Source organism: Doryrhamphus excisus, chromosome 9 (genome assembly GCF_030265055.1).
Source record: "Doryrhamphus excisus isolate RoL2022-K1 chromosome 9, RoL_Dexc_1.0, whole genome shotgun sequence".
NCBI classification, from domain to species: domain Eukaryota; kingdom Metazoa; phylum Chordata; class Actinopteri; order Syngnathiformes; family Syngnathidae; genus Doryrhamphus; species Doryrhamphus excisus.
Window position 1 is genome coordinate 13,694,888 of NC_080474.1, and position 19,084 is coordinate 13,713,971.

Below are 19,084 nucleotides of genomic sequence, written 5' to 3' on the forward strand. Positions count from 1 at the left end.
GTGTTTCTATTTTTGCGTCACTGATGTTTTTTAATCAAGCGTTGAGCTCTCACTCTTTATTCAGCGGCACCGTAGTTGTGTGCTGCTGTGACACTGTCTGACAGTCAATCTGGCCTAAAAACTTGTAGTGACGTAAAAATAAGTTAATATATGATTGGAAATTATTACTGAAATTACATTGCAGTATGTACTGCGGCTTGGAGAAATGTCTCCTCTCGCCTGCTGGCCTCTAGCACTCGCCCGACAACCAGGCTAAAGGCTATATTATGACTTCTATTCCATCTGTTCATTGAGCATCCAACATTCTCAACATTATCATTCAATACTGAGGACATTGATGTCCAAAGAAATGACTGTTTGAAAAAGGTATGAAAGAAGCTAAGCATCTATGTCCATCTAGAAAGGAAGACGTTTGTGCAAACACCTATTGTCTTGCAACAATGTCATTGACATCTCTCCCCCAGTGACTGTCTCAACCATGCTAAAATGCTAAACTACCCAGAACTCCAAGGGGTTGCAGTAAGAAAAGACCACAAATATTTCCTACCTGAAGCTTCTGTGGTGTAAGATACCAGGTTGGAACCGGCTGCTGATTGGCATTGTTAGCATAAGAGTCCGCACCGCTCTGCACACAATCAACAAAAAAGAAAAAAAAACGTTTTATTATTTGGCGCACACGCTACCTACTCTAATGTGTGCAGTGATCGTCATGTTCTGCTCTTGGCATTACTTTAGCTGGGCTGGCAGTGCGTTTCTTCTTGGCAGGGCTGGCCTGTAGGTCGCTGTGATTGTTGGTGCTTTGGGCTCCCTCCCCCTTACAGGCCTACAAAATCCAGCAGAGAAACAGCTTGTGATGACGGCCATCTGCGCTTCAGTAGGGAGAGGGGGGAAAAAAAACTCCAACCACAACTCAAAATGACCACTAAAGTCTTTTTCAAATGGAAAAAGTCCTAAAGAAATGTACATGCTTCAAAATAAATGTATGACAGGACTCTGATTACAATACAGCTTGCTTTAAAACCTTAATTGTTGATTAAGGTCTTAATCAGAGTATTCATGCTGTGCTTTTTTTGGTGGAATAATGCAACGTTAGCGTTGCATTAGTGTGGAAACATGCAGTCAGTCAGGTCTCTGCTAATGAGGTTGAAAATGTAAGAATATAAGCAACAAAAAATTACTTTTGCATTGAAAAACATGTATACCGGATTCTAATGATGGTTAAAAAATTATTTAGAAAGTCATAAACAGGTTTTCTATTTCTACAACTATGAAATTATTCAATTTATTAATATTGAATCCTAATTATTGTAAACTCATTATCATAGGTTGGGTCTGGAAACCTGGTTACACTGCCCTCAAAAGCCTTCATTTTCCTGTGACAATGTTCTGTGTCGACCCAGCTTCAGGGTTAGTATCAGAGCTAAACCAGAGACAGGACGTGGCCTGTGTGAAACAATATCGAACAGCTGGGATGGGGTGTGAAGCTTGACACTGTAGCGTATAGCTTCCATCACACCAACATCCTCATTCATTTAATTATTCGATTTCCAAATCCTGCTTTGCTGGGTTCTGTGTAAAAGGCAAAAGAAAATGCTAGAAATTCTGTCACGGCGCCGATGATCCTGCATGAAAGAGGCTGTCCAGAGTGACCTTGCTGCATCTCATTCCATCTTTCGGTTCTAACCTCCATGCCGACCAAGATGCAAAGCTGACTATTACAGCTTACGGTTTGTTTTTCCTACAGGCGGCGGTCTCCGAGTAGGAGCTGGATCTCTCACCTGCTGTGCCTGTGCAGCATTCAAGGCCCCTTGCCTGGACGTGAGCTCGGCAGGGATGGGTAGGCTCCATGCCTCCTCAATACTAGGAAGCATTTTACTCTTATTCTGCAGACTACCTGGCTGTAGGTTACACAACTGAGCCTAGGAGAGATCGTGCAAGACACACACACTTATTTAGGTGCTGAACCAACAAGATGACACAAAGAGAGGGAGGGGGCTTGGCCACTGGTAAGCTCAAGGCATAAAACATATCACAAATGTATCCAATGAATGTATGTTTGATTATTACAGAGAATGAGAAAAAAAATAATTCATATCTGAGTATTCAGATATGAAAATGGTAAAAAAAAATGAAAAGCTGATTGCTTTGGCATTTCTTAACACACTGAATGACTGGACGACATCGAACAGATGCATGATGTTTTCAATAAAGCCTACCTGCAGCAGCTTGATGCGCTGTGTGAGCGCGGCAGTGTTCACACAGGCCTTGCTGCGCGTGGCATTGATGTAGCACTTGATAGCGTCGTGTGGCTGCCCGCAGCTCTCGTACAGCGTGCCCAGGTCCATCCAAGCAGCGCCGTGGTTATGGTCCAGTTGCACGGCGCAGATGTACGCCTGAAGCGCGTCCATAGGCTGGTTCTGCTGCTGGTAGAGCACCCTGAAGGTAGGGGTAAATTATACACATTATACATTTACTTTACTTTTAAAAGGAAAACTCCAATTATATATGGAATTTTGTCCATCAGTCACAATTCATAAGCGTTTTTTACACTTGCATGTATTTTGTCTCAGCATTGTTGCACAATTCACTGTGGCAAGACATGTCATTTATTACGTATTGACTAGTTTGCACACTATTTGTGCTCTGGTTTAACAGACTGAGAGCATTACCATTGCTCACTGTGTCTTCTTATTCATTCTCGGTAGGCCTGTCAGGATACATGTACGCATAATACATGCATATCAATTTATCAAGAATGTCATAGTTATCTAGTTTATAGTTCGATAAGTCAACATATCCATTATTGTGACAGGCCTAGTTCTCTGTGTTCGCTCCGAAAAAGCCTATAAGTCCAATGTTGCTTACAAACTACGAGCACAAGGCGGAGAGAATGCACAGAATGGAGAAAGACGTGTTTTTCTTCCTCACATAAGGATTGTGGATGATGGGCAAAATTCAAAAAAAGTCACATTTCCGTGACTGTCATACAACTGCACAAATACCACTGTTAAGATTTAAACTAAACAGTTTAATGATGCTATTAAATTCAATGACGCATTACACCCGCACAATAAAAGTCTTCTCTATCCAACATTTTAACCATCCGATTCCCAGACTAACAGACTGAGTAAAGCCCAGATTCTTCCTCACCCTATGGAGCACCAGGTGTCAGCGCTGGCCTCAGACTTATCGATGGATTGACGATAGGAGATGAAGGCATCCTGTACCTTCCCAATACTGGAGTAGCACCTGAAAGATTAGTTGTGAAAATGGAGCTCAAATGCAAACCAGCCAAGATACAAAAATATTGCACCATTGGACGCCCGTAATTGTCTCACAGACCAAGATTTTATGTGGTTATTTTACCTGCCCAGGAAATACCAGGACTGGCCAGAGTTTGGGTCAGCTTCTAGAGACTTCTGCAGACATTGGATGGCATAGCTGTCCTTGGTGCTTTTGTCCCCCAGCTGTTCCACTGTGTGATGCATCCAGCCTGGAAGAGAGCAAGGAAAAACATTTTATTTGCAAGACAAGCAGTCTAATCTTGTACACTCTCATCTGAGTGTCTTTGGCTATGATAAATGCTACGAAACAGAACAGCATTAACAAACTGACCTTTCAATCTAAATACACCACAGGTACCAAAGTGTTGACAAAATGCAAACATTGACCTCCCCTCCCTGTGACAATTCCTCCCCTACACACCTGTGGTGAGCTCAACGGGTCGCCATAACAACCATGGCAGGCTAGACTGGAAATGTGTTTTACTGCCGGGGGTAGGGTGATGGTTGTCAGTCTTTAGTGTAGTTGTGTTGCTGAGAGAAGAGCGCCATGAATATTGACACCAATATGTGAGATTATTATAGCCAAGCTTTAATGGCTACATATGTTATGAAAAGTGATTGTTGTCATGACTTTTTTCCATCACGTCCTCTGTGTTGGTGTGCAGCTTCAGTGTTGCTGAGGTTATAAAAAGCATCAAAAAAGGTGTTTCATACATTCACCATTACTAAAAAGTGCCTGCTTAAGTTTAAGTGGACGTCAACATACAACATACATGACCGAAGGCTTTTGTTTACATAAAAGTTGAGACCCAAAGGTATAATTTATTAGAAAATCACTAAAAAAAATTGTGTTGTTAACTTCTTTTCTATTGCTAACCAACAGCAACATAACTAACATAACTGCAATTTCATAATATTAGAATGTGTACACAGTAACTTCCTGTTCCTGTGAAAAATGAACCTAAAAAAATAGCATGTCAGTATTAACCCATTTTCTATTAGAGCAACTAACAATATGCGCTTGTCCCCACCCTGAATCACAGAGCGCTTCTATTGTAATCCGTGAAAACTCAAACACAGCGACAGTAGAAATAAATAACTTTGGTCTTGCTGCAAGAACCATCTGCCAGGGCTTTGAAGCTAACTTTACCAATCAAAATAATATTTCTGTACAATATTTGGGCCAGCTTGTGGCTACAGAGTTAGCGTGCTTCAGTCAAACTACGGTGTGGGCCGAGGGTCAAACAGGAGTAGTGCACGTTAATCATGCGTCAAAAAAATTACCGCCATTAATGAGAAAGAAATAGAATACTTTCAAATTCCTCCAAAAAGTCAGAAAGGAAACATGTATATAATTCATATAGCATGCCACCTAATGTCCCAACATGCTGCATCGTGTTCGCACACAATCCAGAGACATTAAGAAGAATCGAAGGACACTCACCAAGTTGTTGCAGTGTGGCCGCCTTCACCTGAGCAGGAAGACTCTCCGTCTGCAAGAGACTCTCGTAGGCTTCTTTGGCAGCTCGGTACTTCTTCTGCAGACAAGAGCCAAACAGGAGACCAGTCAAGACAGGAGGATGTGTTTTATGAAGCGCACAGACAAAGCACACAGACAAAAGACCCCCCCACCCACCCACCAAAAAAAAAAAAAAAAGAAGACCTCACACTTGTAATGACCATCCAGCCGGACAAACACAAACGTGTGAGGGTAGTGTGGGGGGGGGGGGGGGGGGGTCAGACTAGACTCAACACGTCTGGGCACTTTTCAAAGTGTGTGATTGTGTGTTGGATGTCCATCTCAACACCAGCGAAATGTGAGCCACCGTTTTGTTTTGTCTCCACGACCCGACTGAACTCACATCACACAATCAGTAGACGCTCTCAAAGGCGAAGAGTCACCTTATCAACTTAAATGAGAGTCAACCCCCACCCACCCCCAAACACACACACACACACAAATGCACACAATAAGCCACGTCCACTCTTGTCTGGTTCCGGACTCTTCCTGTGTGAGCACCGTAGTGACACTTGAGGGCAATAAATGAGAGGCGCTCGGGAGTCGTTTCTTTCTTCTCCAGTTCAATAAAGATAGACTTCCAGCAAACAAAAAAAAGTTCTAATTGAGATGAACTGCTATACGCTGACACCTTGATGATTCACTCTATTTGTCATATGTAATCCATCCACAAATAAATCTCATCATCCATCATCCCAGCAGACTTGGAATGACCTGGAATGATGCCAATTGTGAATGAATGCCTTGAGCGGGAATGGACGCCATGCCAGATGCACATACGCCCGCAATGTGGACAACTACACGACCAATAAGCTTCAGTTCAAATCTGTAAAAATGATTTAGTGCTACTTTGGTAAGCGCCCCACTTGATTGATTGTTGTTGAACTTCTAAAAAAAAAAATCCTAAGGGTTATGGAACACAAAAGTCAAGTGCTAGACCCAAAAAATGTCACCGGCACTGAGCCGGAGGAGCCAACTGGCTGTCTGTCAAGTCTGCAGTCCAATAACCAGATGGCAAGGGTTTTAAGAACAAATGTCTTTAAAGGATTCGTTTTCTTCAACACCACAAAATAGCCCGTTTGGAATTTTCAGGAGAGCATCAAACATGGGACATCAAAAAGTGTAAAATAGATTTATTCTCCAATGAGAAAAAATGTAACCTTGACGTTCATAATGGCTTTCATTTTTACAAACGAGATGTTTTCCACGCTGCACAATGGAGGGGGCACCATCATGATTTGGAATGCTTTATCCTTCAACGAACAATGTTCATGTTTCTCTCACTCATTTAATTTTTTGAAGATCTCCTTAGAATATCCACAGTGCAAAATGAAACTTCTTGCAATTTTTCATCTGTTCTTACAATTTTGATCAGGAGTATGTGTGCGTGATTACATAATGAAAACTTTAACAAATACTATTAAAACTGTGCCCCACCCTTTCTGAAACATTGGCAGAAGCGTCGTAAATGAAACTGCCCACTCATGCACAAGTGAGAAATGCTTAAGGGAGGTGGGAAAAGACATTTTTTTATCAAATATTTATTCACATGTTGTAAAGAGTGGCTTATTGTATTACAGCTGATTTGATGGAATGACCACATTTCTGACTCAAGACAGCCCTAACTAAGTAACAAAACTAGTACTTGCATTTCAGAGACCAGCATAAATACATTTAATGACCTCACTTGCATATAAGGGATGTGTGGCTTACCTGGATCTCATACAAATGAGCAATGTGGAACTGAACTGTGTGGGGAACAAAAAACAATAAAATCAGAATTAGTATTTTTATGTTAAGTAAGGGAACACACACAATAATTCAGTGTTAATATGTTCACACTTAGACCTCAGGGGCACAGCAGGCTACATCAGAACATAAGGGGAAAGTAAGGGTGTCAGGAAAAGGCTGTCAAGGAAAAAGCATGCATTCGTTCAATAACTCAGTCTTCCTGGTGAAAGGGATAAACCAGGGGATGTCTAAAGTGTGGCCGTGTGAAAGCGAGCCTCCTCACAAGTATTAAGCCTCTTCGTGGAGGCGGGGCTACACGGAGTGCTAGCAGTTAGCAAGCAGACACGAATATGAATGAAGGCGCAAAGGTTATAGTTAAGCCGAATGCCACAGTTTGGTGTGGATGTGCAGCACAACCTTCCTTTTCGACAGACAACGCTGACTGAGGCTGTGGTGCAGCTTGTAATGCCCAAGAAGCGGTGATGTCTTTAGTGTCCCTCCTGAGCTGCTGTAGTTTGTGTAACTCAGGATTTGTAGTATGTATTATGTAGGATGGCATCATCTAAACTCGTGTAAGTCGTGCAGTTTGTCATAACCATTAATTTACACAGCTGAAATACGACCCCATCCCTACAATAGTTTAACAATACATTATATAATGTATATATATGTTGGGGGGGGGGGGGGTTATTGACGTACTTTTTTAACAGAGACAATCTATATCATGTTGCTTTGCTGGCAGTACTTTCCGTTTGCCAGTGTGCTTTGCCGTTTTTTGTAAATGGTTAGAGCTCATATACACATATTAGTTGATTATTCTGCATTATACGTTGGTAGTGTCTTCTGGTTTATCTATGTGTTGCATTGCTGTGTGTAATTGTTTTGACACCACTTGGCATGAGCTGGTGACGCCCTGCGATTCATAGCGATTATAGTATGCCAAATGTGACATTACAAAGTTATAAAATGACACAATGATCTTTGAATGATAATCTTAATTTTCAAATTAATCAAAATGTGTCCTAAATCCTGAGCTACGCACAGAAATAAAAGTTTGCCGCACCAGTTTAACAATACATTGAATGTCATCACCTGCAGTCGCAGAGAGGTATTTTTGTGGGTGAAAGGTCAAAAACAGGATACTATGTGAAAGAGAGGCAAAATACCTTACTTTCTCGAGGAAAACTAAGCATGACATATATGCTTGCTGGGTACAGATTGCATCCAGCACAGAGCACAGATGAGAGAGGGACAGTAGGGTGTGCGTGCAATGTGTAATGTGCATGTGAGATCTTGCAGCTCTCCTCCTGTTGTCTCCTTGGCAACCACAGTTTTTTGGGCTGACAGCGAGAGACAAGCACGGGAAACTACAGCATAGATAGGAATAACAGCCCCATTTCCTCAAGACATGCAATGTTGATTTATTCTTATAGTTACATTTAATTAGAAAGGAATATTCATGAGTGCCCAGCGACTTACTCTCAGCCTTGGACAAAGTGCAGAGGTTTGAGTCGATCAACGCCAGCTGAAAATGCTGCAGACAGAAAAGGGAAAAAAAGACAAAAAAAATCTGAAACTATTTCCATACATATCAATATATCTCAACATATAACGCAAATATTGAATTTAATAACACTGTGCTATGGTACCTGAGTGGAGCAACAGGCATAAAAATTTATTGATTGTGGTTAAGAGAAATCACCATCTTTCTGAGTTTTAATTTATTTATTTATTTATTTTTTAAATGGTGCATCCACACATATTCATTCATTCATTCATTCATTTTCTACCGCTTTTTCCTCACGAGGGTTGCGGGGGTGCTGGAGCCTATCCCAGCTGTCTTTGGCCGAGAGGCGGGGTACACCCTGAACTGGTGCCAGCCAATCACAGGGCACATATAGACAAACAACCATTCACACTCACATTCATACCTATGGACAATTTGGAGTCACCAATTAACCTAGCATGTTTTTGAAATGTGGGAGGAAACCGGAGTACCCGGAGAAAACCCACGCATGCACGGGGAGAACATGCAAACTCCACACAGAGATGGCCGAGGGTGGAATTGAACCCTGGTCTCCTAGCTGGGAGGTCTGAGTGCTAACCACTAGACCGCCATGCCGCCCTCCGCACATATTTACAATTCATAATTCGTGATCCCGTAAATTTGCGCATTTTGATTAAAAAAAAAATTTTGCTGTGAAAACATGCCATTTCTGTTTTTGTGACCTTTTAAGTCAGTAATAATTTACAAATTAATAATCTATAATAATATAAATTTAAACGCTGATCCCATCCGCCCCCGCTGCAGCATTCAGAATAAGCATCGGTGCTGTGTGTGGGACTCCCTGTCTTTGTGAGAGTGATATAAGTTTTGCACTCCGCAAAACATGCCTCAAAAACATCTCAACAGCGTGGCGCTTAAAAAAAATCTTTCTATTGGTGCTGCATTTGGGACCGAACACTTGGCAGGGTGGGCAGAATTTGGGGATGAGTACCAACTCAGTACGGATTTGGGAGCATGCAGACACTATGTAGCACATTTAGTGCAGGAGGAACTTTCGTTCTGTGCGAGGCTGCATCACACTCCGAATGATGTGTGACACGCGACGAGTGTTACGAGTGAGGTTTGCACCGTGCTTGAAACGGGTGTTGTGCACACTGATATCACACGATCAGAAGGCAGCAGATGCGTGTATAAACCTGCTTTTCATTCAGGTTTTCAGTTAATAATGTGAGAAGACTAGAAATAAATGCATAGTGAAATACAAAATGTGAGTTGTGGATACCAGCTTTTTGTTCCTGTTCTGGTAAAACAAGCATATTGGCTTTGTTTGTGTGAAAATTAATGTTACAAAAATGAGTAACTCTTTTTGACCCCTAATATAGCCGGTAGTCCATTAAAACATTGACACTGCATGTACAGGATGTGATCTGTATTTGTATCGGTATCGGACGATTTCACTCATGGATTATCGGCATTGGCAGCATAAAATCCTGATCGGAACACCCCTGATAAAATATATGTGTGTGGGTGTGTGGGGCCATGTGTATACAGGGTGGGCAAAAAGTAGAGTTACAGTAAACACTTTAACATTTTACGTATTACTTTCTGTCATTTATGTCTGCGACAGAATAAGCAACATAGAAAATGGATGGATGGATATCTAAAACCTGATAAGGTGTAACAGAATATATTATACCATAACATATTATGAATATTACAGGGTTTGCAATGCATGTAATGTCTGTGTGTTTGTATGTATATCGTGATGGTAGTGTGGGTGGGATGCCTGTCACCTACATCATAACTGTCACTTTGTAGATGTCATATGACATCAGTCAATGAAGCCCGTCCTGATTCGGTGGAAAAACAGACGTATAAATATATGTAAATATAATGCAATTTTCATCTTTATTATTCCAATTACGGATGATCTAACTACGCGGTAAGGTGCCTATATCTATATCAAATGTTCTCCATTCACTTGTCGCGGGTTATTATGTTGTTATTATTGTTTGAACTCTACTTGTGTGTTTTCTCCTACTTCATTTGTCAAACTGGAAAATGTGTTCATTGCTGAAAACTTTGTTGCCTTGACTTTGGCTGCATTGTCTTTTGCACAATCGTTTTAATTTCTTATATACAATATCTGTAATACTTTGTAGCAAATGCTAAGTGGACGTAATAATTGTATGAATAATGAAAACTATGTAGCTATTTTCACTAACATACTACTTAGTTGATGTACACAGCTATTGGATGTGGAGCTCCACATAAATTGAAAACTGCTTATTGATAGCAAATTGTTATGTCAAGTGACTTACAAATGAACCAAAATGAACAACAATCATTTTTGGCCTTGACAATTGGGATACCAATGGCAGTGGGACAGTGCCTAAAAGCTAAATGCTTCCTCTGGTACAACATCAGTCACCATTTGCACATCATGAATAGGTTAAATAAATTATAAAGTCAGTAACTTTTATCAGTTTTTGAGTTCATAGTAGTTATTGGGGTAAAAATGGAGAGTAAACATTGGTAAATAAGAATTATCACAACTGAAGACCACATATTCTTCTGCCTTTGGTACCAGAAAATCCTCAAGCATCAGATGCAGATCTGAGTGACAGCAATGAGGACCCAAATAATAAAGGATACTGATTATCAGGCCATACGCCCAGAGGATACTGGTGACAGTTATTTGGAATCACTGGATTAAAAATGAATCAACTGTGACTTAAGTGTTACTCTCAGTGAACAGGACCAGAAGCTACAAAGTGGTGACAACACTGTGCAAAACCATAAAACACCCTCAGCTTTCTGTCTTTCGTGACAACTTCTTCACATGGTTTGGTCTGATTCCGAGATTGGACAGCTCCTTGATTGTCAGTTACATTTGAACCACACTGGTGGAGCTCCCTTGATATTGGACAAAAAGACCTGATGATTATTGGCCTGCTGAAGGGATGATTGCAGTGAAATGGTTTGACAACAAATATGTCAACCGTTTGAGCAATGACCACATGGGAGGAATTTAACTTTCTGCTGGTTCTGCCTGGCTGCAGCCCACAGTTTGAATGAAGTCAATAAGCCAGCTTCAGATGGTCAGTGAGTTGGCTGACCGTCACTGAGGTCTCCGCCACCACTGAGGACTTTTGCACTAGTCACACAGTACTAATGGACTAAATAAGTCAAGTAACAAAAGCAGGATCAACATTTTAGACATAAGTAAAAAAAACAGCAGCGGCACAACACAGCAGAAGTCCGTCCCCCTATGCAGCCCACCACCACAGGTTTAAAAAATATATATATGAGAGGAAACCCTGCCTCCGACCACACATTCATTCATTTTCTACCGCTTATCCTCACGAGGGACGCAGGCGTGCTGGAGCCTATCCCAGCTGTCATCAGGCAAGAGGCAAGGTACACCCAGGACTGGGCACACCAGCCAATCACAGTGCACATATAGACAAACAACCATTCACACTCACATTCATACCTATGGACAATTTGGAGTCGCCAATTAACCTAGCATGTTTTTGGAATGTGGGAGGAAACCAGAGAAAACACCACGCACGGGGAGACTCCACACAGAGATGCCTGAGGGTGGAATCAAACTCGGGTCTATTAGCTGCGTGGCTGCACACTAACCACTTATTCACCATGCAGCCTCCTGACCACACAAATGGGCACAAATCCCGACTCCAAAGTCTTCCTAGAAGAGTAAAAGCTGCAAAAATTACTGACTCCTCATGTTGTCTTCAAAGACGTTTCCCCTTTCATTTGAGCAAGCTTCATCAGTTCATGCTCAAAGACTAGGTAGGACGGCTCTAGTCTGACTACATAGACAGGACAGCTCTTGTCTGAGGGGATGGTGGATGCTCAAAAGTATGTATCCTCTAAAAGGTAGAAGCATGTCAAGACAAGAACAGTTTCACTCTTTGTGGTGCAGCACAGAACAAGAGCTATCCTACCAAATCTTTGAGCTTCTCGGATAAGAGGCAAAACATCTTCTAAGATAACCTGAACAGTTCAGTTGCATTTGAGCCAATGCCCTGCGAATACAATGACCTGAATCAATGAGAATATCCTTCAAGCATCCTTGTATGTGTATCATTTCGTCCACATATGTAGCCTCTTCCTGGTACTCTCCTTACAAGTGGGCATATAGTCTGCTTTGTGTTATCGTCAGTCGGGCCGTGAACATATTAACTTCCCATCGGGATGTCTGATAGATCTGTCTCCTATAGGCGACTCCAAGGTGACGGCCCTATGTTGCAGTGGAGTCACGCAAGCATGCATTAAAAAGAGAATGCAGTTGCAGTATCTGGGTCATTTGAAGACTTGTGAGAACAGACTGTACTGCATCCATGTCAGCCAGGCAGCAGAAGCATGAACAATAAAAATTACTAGTTTAGTAACACTAGTTACTAAAGTAAGTCAAAATGCTGGATCCCTGAAATAAAAGGTGGTGGCAGCCACACTATATGATCAATGCCAGACAGACACTGGGAGGGTCACCGGCGATTCACACGTGCAGCATGCCGGCTTTAAATATACTAAAGCGCGGCATAACACTACCGGTCAAAATCAAAAATAGCATTACCTATACAATGCGGCGGCTCGTCTGCAGCCTCCTTCTGTAAGCCCTCACGCATCTTCCTGAGAAGGATGCACACCTTCCTCGCTCCTTCACACTTGGCAGATAATGCGGCACTGGCTGTTAGCTTGACATTCCACCTCCCTCTTCATATCTTTGCCACTCACTCTCCTTCTCTTTCTCTCCCTCTCTCTCTCTCTCACTGCTGTCTTACTTCCCTTTCCCACCCTCCCCCCTCTGGTGTCAGTGATTACTATTCAGCAGACGGCTGCAGTGGTGAGTGCAGGGAGTGAGAGAAAGGAGATGACACTACCATCACCATTGCATCGTCAACTTCTTTCTCAGCTGTTGTTGCTATGCATAGACATCTCATGCACATATGAAAATGCATATTCCTCATTAAACGTCATTGTTTCGGTCGTGCCTAACAAGTTACATGAAGTAAAACTGGCATAATTCCACAAGGGGTAGGAAGGAGACTTTTAGTTAATTTTAGTCTCACCCTCCATATATCTCAGCAATTACAGAGTTTGTTCACTTCCTGTTTTAGTGAAATCATTGTCTAATAGGAGTAAAATAATACAAGAATGTGCAGCAGTTAGGATTGGAACGGTGCATGTATTGAAAATTGAACTTTTTGTAATGTTACAGAGGCACAGTACACATTAAGTGAAGGATCGAATTGTAACTGCCTTGCAATATAGTTACGGGTCTTCTTCGTAAACAGCGCAGCCCGTATTTGGCTAGCTGGAGTTGTGGATACTGATAGTTCCAAAGAGAAGTCGTTCAAGGCCTCCTGTTTCAAAACTAGGGGTGTCATGGGATGAAAAAGTGATGAAATTGCTTTTTGTTTAGAGAAAAGCTTTTTCTCTGGTCATCCAGAAGTCTATCAGTGTGAACAATAATAAACGTAATATGGAAGTAGCAGTGCGTGCGGGAGCATTCAAACCGCACGTTTAGTACATTATAAACCTTGAAATCTAACAGCTGTAGACGACTATCAATACATGTCATACTCGCATCTATTTTGGGGCACTTTGGACTAATTCACTACTTCCTAGTATGCCGCACTAAGCATCATGAGAACTGTAGTTCCTTTAGTGCAAACTTAAAATAATAAAAAATAATCTAGTAGTGCTACAGCTGCTCATTATTTTAAGTTCTAATTTGCAGTTAAACGCATCATGCTTGGGTTATGCGTGCAAAGTTATAAAACATTAAATATACATTTTATTTAAATTAGCTAATAGAGGGAAGTCAGTGAGTGTGCGTGTGTGTATATATTTATGTGCACAGTACAATGTGGTCATATTTAGTACATAATCCAAGTGCACTTTAAATACGTTTCCATCATCTCCCGACAGTCCGATGCCTTTGAATTGGCTCCAGCAGGATCAACAACAACAGAATTTAATCTCCATTCCCTGAGTTTTTGTTCTTCTGCGTCCAATGCATCCCATGTGGTAGATAAGTGGGCCAGCCACACAGTGTGAATGTGTGTGAAGGTGTGTGATGCTGGCTGTGTGCCAGTGCTTATGAGTGAGGACGTGCAGCTCGTGCCGCACGCTTTGCTCGATAAAGCACAGCCAAAGCTTTCAGACACCTTCACTCTTACACCCCATTTCCTGTGGGTCACTCTTAGGGACCTGTGTAGACACTTTTCCCACAGTATAATATTGATTTCATGTCATAATGCTGCAAGATCAATATCACAGAAAACAAATGCCAGAAATGTGTCCAATTGTACGATCATTTGGGAGCTGACAATGGCCTCTTGTCCGACCGGACAGGAAATCATAGCATTCTCAGATAAAGTCAAACAGAAGTCAGACAGTTCGACCACCTATTCAAGTTAACACCTATCTAGCCTGTTAGCCTATTATTATAACTTGCCTTTCAAGATGAAATGTCTGTTCTTTTTCTCTGATTTTGTGAAATAAATTCCCCCCCAAAATGCGACTTATAGTCCAGTGTGTCTTATATACACTGTTTTTAGCGTGTTTACAATTAATACTTTTACATGCAGAAAACAAGTTATGGATGTGACTGCTCCCAAAAACGCAGAAACCACCTTTGTGTTTTACCATGAGTTACTTCTTGAATTGTTTTTTGAAATGTGTTTCAATGTACCTTTTGTGGCCGATTTTTTAATGCCTGTTATACCAGGTGATCAATGAACTGCTTTGCAGCTCTGGCTTCCAAATGTGATATAGGGCGAGCTGACAGTTTTTATTCTGTAAATAATGAAAAATTGTTATATCGAAATGTACGACAATGTATTAATAACTACTCATCACAACACAATATCGGTGAATGTTATTATTGCGTTATTATTGTGAATACTTCTCTTTCTTCGCTTTGCTGTGTCTCCATTGCTGTGTTTTGATGAGTGTGGTTGCCAGAAAGTGCCCGCCGTGTGATGTCACAGCTCAGAAAACTTGCTAGAAGTCGTTTGATAATTACGACTTCATTTGACTTTTATTTTGTAGTTGTTTACAGGCGGATGACGGCAGGCACTATGACAAAAATGGTTTATTAATACTTTTATTGTTGCTTTTTTCAAAAAATTTTAGTGTCATGAGCACTGTAAGAGAATGGCACAATTAGCCCACTGTACCTTTAAGCTGGACTCGTGGTCTGTGTTGACTTTAAAAATGAGTCCCAGTCGCAGGTGAATCTCTTTAGCACGAGAGAACCCAGGGTCAATGTAGAGCACCTCCTGAAATGCCTTGATTGCCCTACAGAAAAAAGAAGATAAAACTAGTTGATTGTGACTGTTGATTATGCACTGGTAAACATTATGGTGTGAACATAGCAGCTTCCTTTAAAGAGATATACACTCAGTGCTCCAACACCATTCACAATATATCAGCACTGTACCATCAGTCTGATGGTACACTCAGATGGATTTAAGGTCCAAATCCCCAAGGTGAGAAGCTTATAGCAATGTTATGGATATGCTGAAGTATAAGATGAGAGTTTAAGTAACCAGCTGTCACTCAGAGATTATCGATTATACATTTTAAAAAGCTAAACTGCACATCATTCACAATCCTTATGTGAAACATGAACACTATTACCCTTTTCTGTGCATTATAACACAGGAAAACAAGTTAATTTCAGCTAGCTTACAATGCTGTCATTGGGATACACCTATTTCGACTATGAATCCCTCTAAAAAAATAATTTGCTATACACGCTGTGATCATGTGTTAACATGTCCATTGATAATAACATGTAATAGTTGCAGTATCTTGCCGTATTTTGATGATTTAAAACACTATCGAGACTTCTTTCCTCGGCGCATTGTTATGAACCAACTAGACACCTCGCTGACTGCTCACTTTTCCCCTAAATCGTGCATTACTAAATTACTGTATTGCATAACATTAGAGACACATCACAACAAATGTAGCTAGCACATTGAATCTGAACTGCCCAGCCAATCAAAAACTACCCTTCACCGTCTGACCCGTTTAGGCTGCCGTCTACAACACATGCACTGGGGATGCTCCGATCAGGGTTTTATGCTGCCAATTCCGCTACTGATCGTCCATGAGTGAGACTGGCCAATACCAATAGCAATCACATGGATTAACTGTACATTTTTCAACTACTAATGAGTGCTATTGGCCAGGCTCACAATAGCAGCCTGAATTAGACAATTACGAAGGCCCCTGGCAAACAAGTAATGTTCATTAAACAACACACGCATAGACTGTGGCAAGCTGTCAAACCGAAACCATTGAAGTTTTACAGACCAGCGTTGATTCTTGCGGCCATACAGGAAAAAGTGCACTCTTTGTATGCTCTATAAGGGTGTTGGGAACCATACATGAAACAGCACACATGCACATGTCATGTTTCAAATTTGACTTTTTTCAGTTCCATTTTAAAGCAGCAGCTTGCAATGTTGACACAAGCGACCCAATAAGAATAGCTAGTATTATAAATAAGCACACAATAAACTACCTGCAAAATAAGAAATTGTCTCCATAAACTCTCTCACTTTCCACAGCAGGATGCTTCCAGAGCTCAGGGGGTTCATATGCACGTTCATGCGCGCGCGCACACACACTTTGAACTCAATGCTCCCAATTCCCTCCACCTACTCTCTACAGGGCCCCTCCCACTCCTCCATCGCTATGTGTGCTCCGCTATCGCCCTATTCCACCCACGCTGGCAAAGAGAATTCTGGCGGATGGTGTCACAGAGTGTGAGACAGACTGCAGCTAAAAGAGGAACCAAGGCTGCAAGCAATGCGGTTCTGTTATGGCATTTTAACGCTCACTGTTAAAAATGTAAGATGCAAATGGAACATGCAAATAAGACTATTGCTATTGCCGCTGTCTTTTGCCAGAATTTGCCGCTGTTGCCTCTACTCTACACAGAACAGTGACATATAATAATAGTACAGATTCCGCTCGGAAAATAGTGATGCTATTGTATGGTGTTGTATGGCAGCAAATGAACAAGTTCCTGTTGAATTCCTATGTATATGTAATTATATATTTTATTTTTATAATGAGATGGGACTGAATGTTCTAAACTCCTGCTTCAATGACAGCATTGCAGTGCCAGCTAGTTGCGGCTAATTCAACTAGTGCACTCCCATTTTCCTCAAAAATGCTCTTCTTATCAGTCAATTCAAAACCACATCAAGAAGTATTTAGTGGTCTTTGATCTTTCCTTAATGACATGTTGGGACAGTTCTGATAAAACTGCCTCTCTTTCCTGGAGACACGCTATTGTTTCCAAGCTTGCAGTTTGACATTGGTCACAATTAAACTACCACCAAATATAGTGTCCTCTCTTGGTTAGTGCACATTACAATGCATTACAATACACATATCAAAGATATCCAAATATATCAAAAATAAACAAGTACTTACCACTGAAATGCATTGTAATGGAAGTAGACCAAGCCCAGCCCGTATAAAAAGGCAGCATTCTGGAAGGAAAAATATTGCAATTATAATTGGGCAACATGTTTCACTAAGCAAACCCTTTTCAAAGCAAGGTGGACTAGGTTGAGCTTCTTAAAAGATCATCAATCACCCACCTTCCAGTAGTCCGACTGTAAACTGAAGTACTTCTGGTATGCCGATAATGCTAAGAATAAGAACATAGAAGCAAATGAACAACAGGACATGTTGAAATATACAGACAATACAGCATATTTGAGCAGAAAACACATTAAAGAACATGTGCAACACTAACCTTTTGGATAGTCCTCCAACAGGAGGTTGAAGTGGCCCAGCTGACAGAAAATGTCAGCATCTACTTTCCCTTCTGCTTTCAGGATGAGGGCGTTATAGCAGCTAACAGCCTGCAGGGTAAAGTCAATAATATCACTTTTAGTGGCGCTAACACCAAAAAAACGCAATAGAATGAGGGAGTGATGTTTGAAACACGATGTAGAGGGGGAAATCAAATTCAGCGATTTATCACAAAACTGATCGATTATTAAAATAATTAATAAGTCAGTTGCAATGTTGGCTTTTTTGGACCAGGACACAGCCGCTCACTTACAGTATGGTCTGTGATGGTGACGGGGCGGCTACGTCATTGTTTTCAGAAAGTAACGTTTTGTTTGTCCACACAGCAACGATAAGGCATTGTCATATTTTCCCACTCTGGAAGTTGTTTAAAAAAAAAATACCATTTCAGGGCAGCCAGAAAACTGTTAAAATGTAAGTGGTGTCAGACCAGTTAGGTACAAATGTGGAAATTTACTACACCATGGGGAATTATAATGGACTAAAAGTGTGGCGTGAATAGTTGTTTGTCTATATATGCCCTGTGATTGGCTGGCGACCAGTCCAGGGTGTACCCCACCTCTCGCCCAAAGGCAACTGGGATAGGTTGCAGTATGCCCGCGACCCTCGTGAGGATAAGCGGTACAGAAAATGGATGGATAAAAAGGTGCTAAAAGTCAACTAAGTATGGCAAAGAGCAACAGAAGGGTCATTTTGAGCCATTAGAGAGTCATCTCACAGTAACACCAGTAACACTAGGGAAAGCATCTTATAATAAGCGAGTAAAACTTCATAGTATCTTGGAATGTCTGATCTTAAGGATTGGGATCAGTTGCCGATCAAATATATTTTGAAGATCAGATAATATCGTATTCTGCCATGACATCGAGCTAATCCGGTTGCTGTGTCACGTTCATAACAAAGGGCCAAACCTTGCATTACCTTGTGGTAATGCACCTCAAAAGCTAGTTGCCACTCAACTGCCGCCACCCACATGAAGAAGAAAACGCAACACCACCAGGCAGACATGTACGCAGTGTACCATGGTGAAGTTAGTTTCACTTTGGACGTTGAATATTAGGCTCCGCAGCTAGAGCGGTAGTTCCTCCTCACTTTGCCCGGACAGCTGTGTCATGATGTGGTGAGCTCGCACAGGATGTGCCACTCTAACTGCTGGTTGATTATACT

The 19,084-nt window shown here is 41.4% G+C and overlaps 1 protein-coding gene across 3 annotated transcripts in view; it reads right to left on the reverse strand.

The window, feature by feature from the left end:
• Positions 1–19,084, reverse strand: part of kdm6a (lysine (K)-specific demethylase 6A) — a 35,995-nt gene that overhangs the window by 11,774 nt on the left and 5,137 nt on the right. Inside the window, exons 3-15 of one of the 3 annotated variants that reach the window (XM_058082875.1) lie at positions 17,859–17,967; positions 17,701–17,750; positions 17,531–17,589; positions 15,256–15,376; positions 8,014–8,068; positions 6,517–6,551; positions 4,729–4,822; positions 3,367–3,493; positions 3,151–3,249; positions 2,217–2,436; positions 1,779–1,919; positions 731–823; positions 548–625 (exon numbers count right to left, since the gene is read on the reverse strand). In XM_058082875.1, the coding sequence (XP_057938858.1) occupies positions 548–625; positions 731–823; positions 1,779–1,919; positions 2,217–2,436; positions 3,151–3,249; positions 3,367–3,493; positions 4,729–4,822; positions 6,517–6,551; positions 8,014–8,068; positions 15,256–15,376; positions 17,531–17,589; positions 17,701–17,750; positions 17,859–17,967 (1,281 nt within the window). Of the gene's footprint in view, positions 1–547; positions 626–730; positions 824–1,778; positions 1,920–2,216; positions 2,437–3,150; positions 3,250–3,366; positions 3,494–4,728; positions 4,823–6,516; positions 6,552–8,013; positions 8,069–12,644; positions 12,816–15,255; positions 15,377–17,530; positions 17,590–17,700; positions 17,751–17,858; positions 17,968–19,084 lie in introns of those variants that run through there. The other 2 variants (XM_058082876.1, XM_058082877.1) reach the window with 2 other exon arrangements.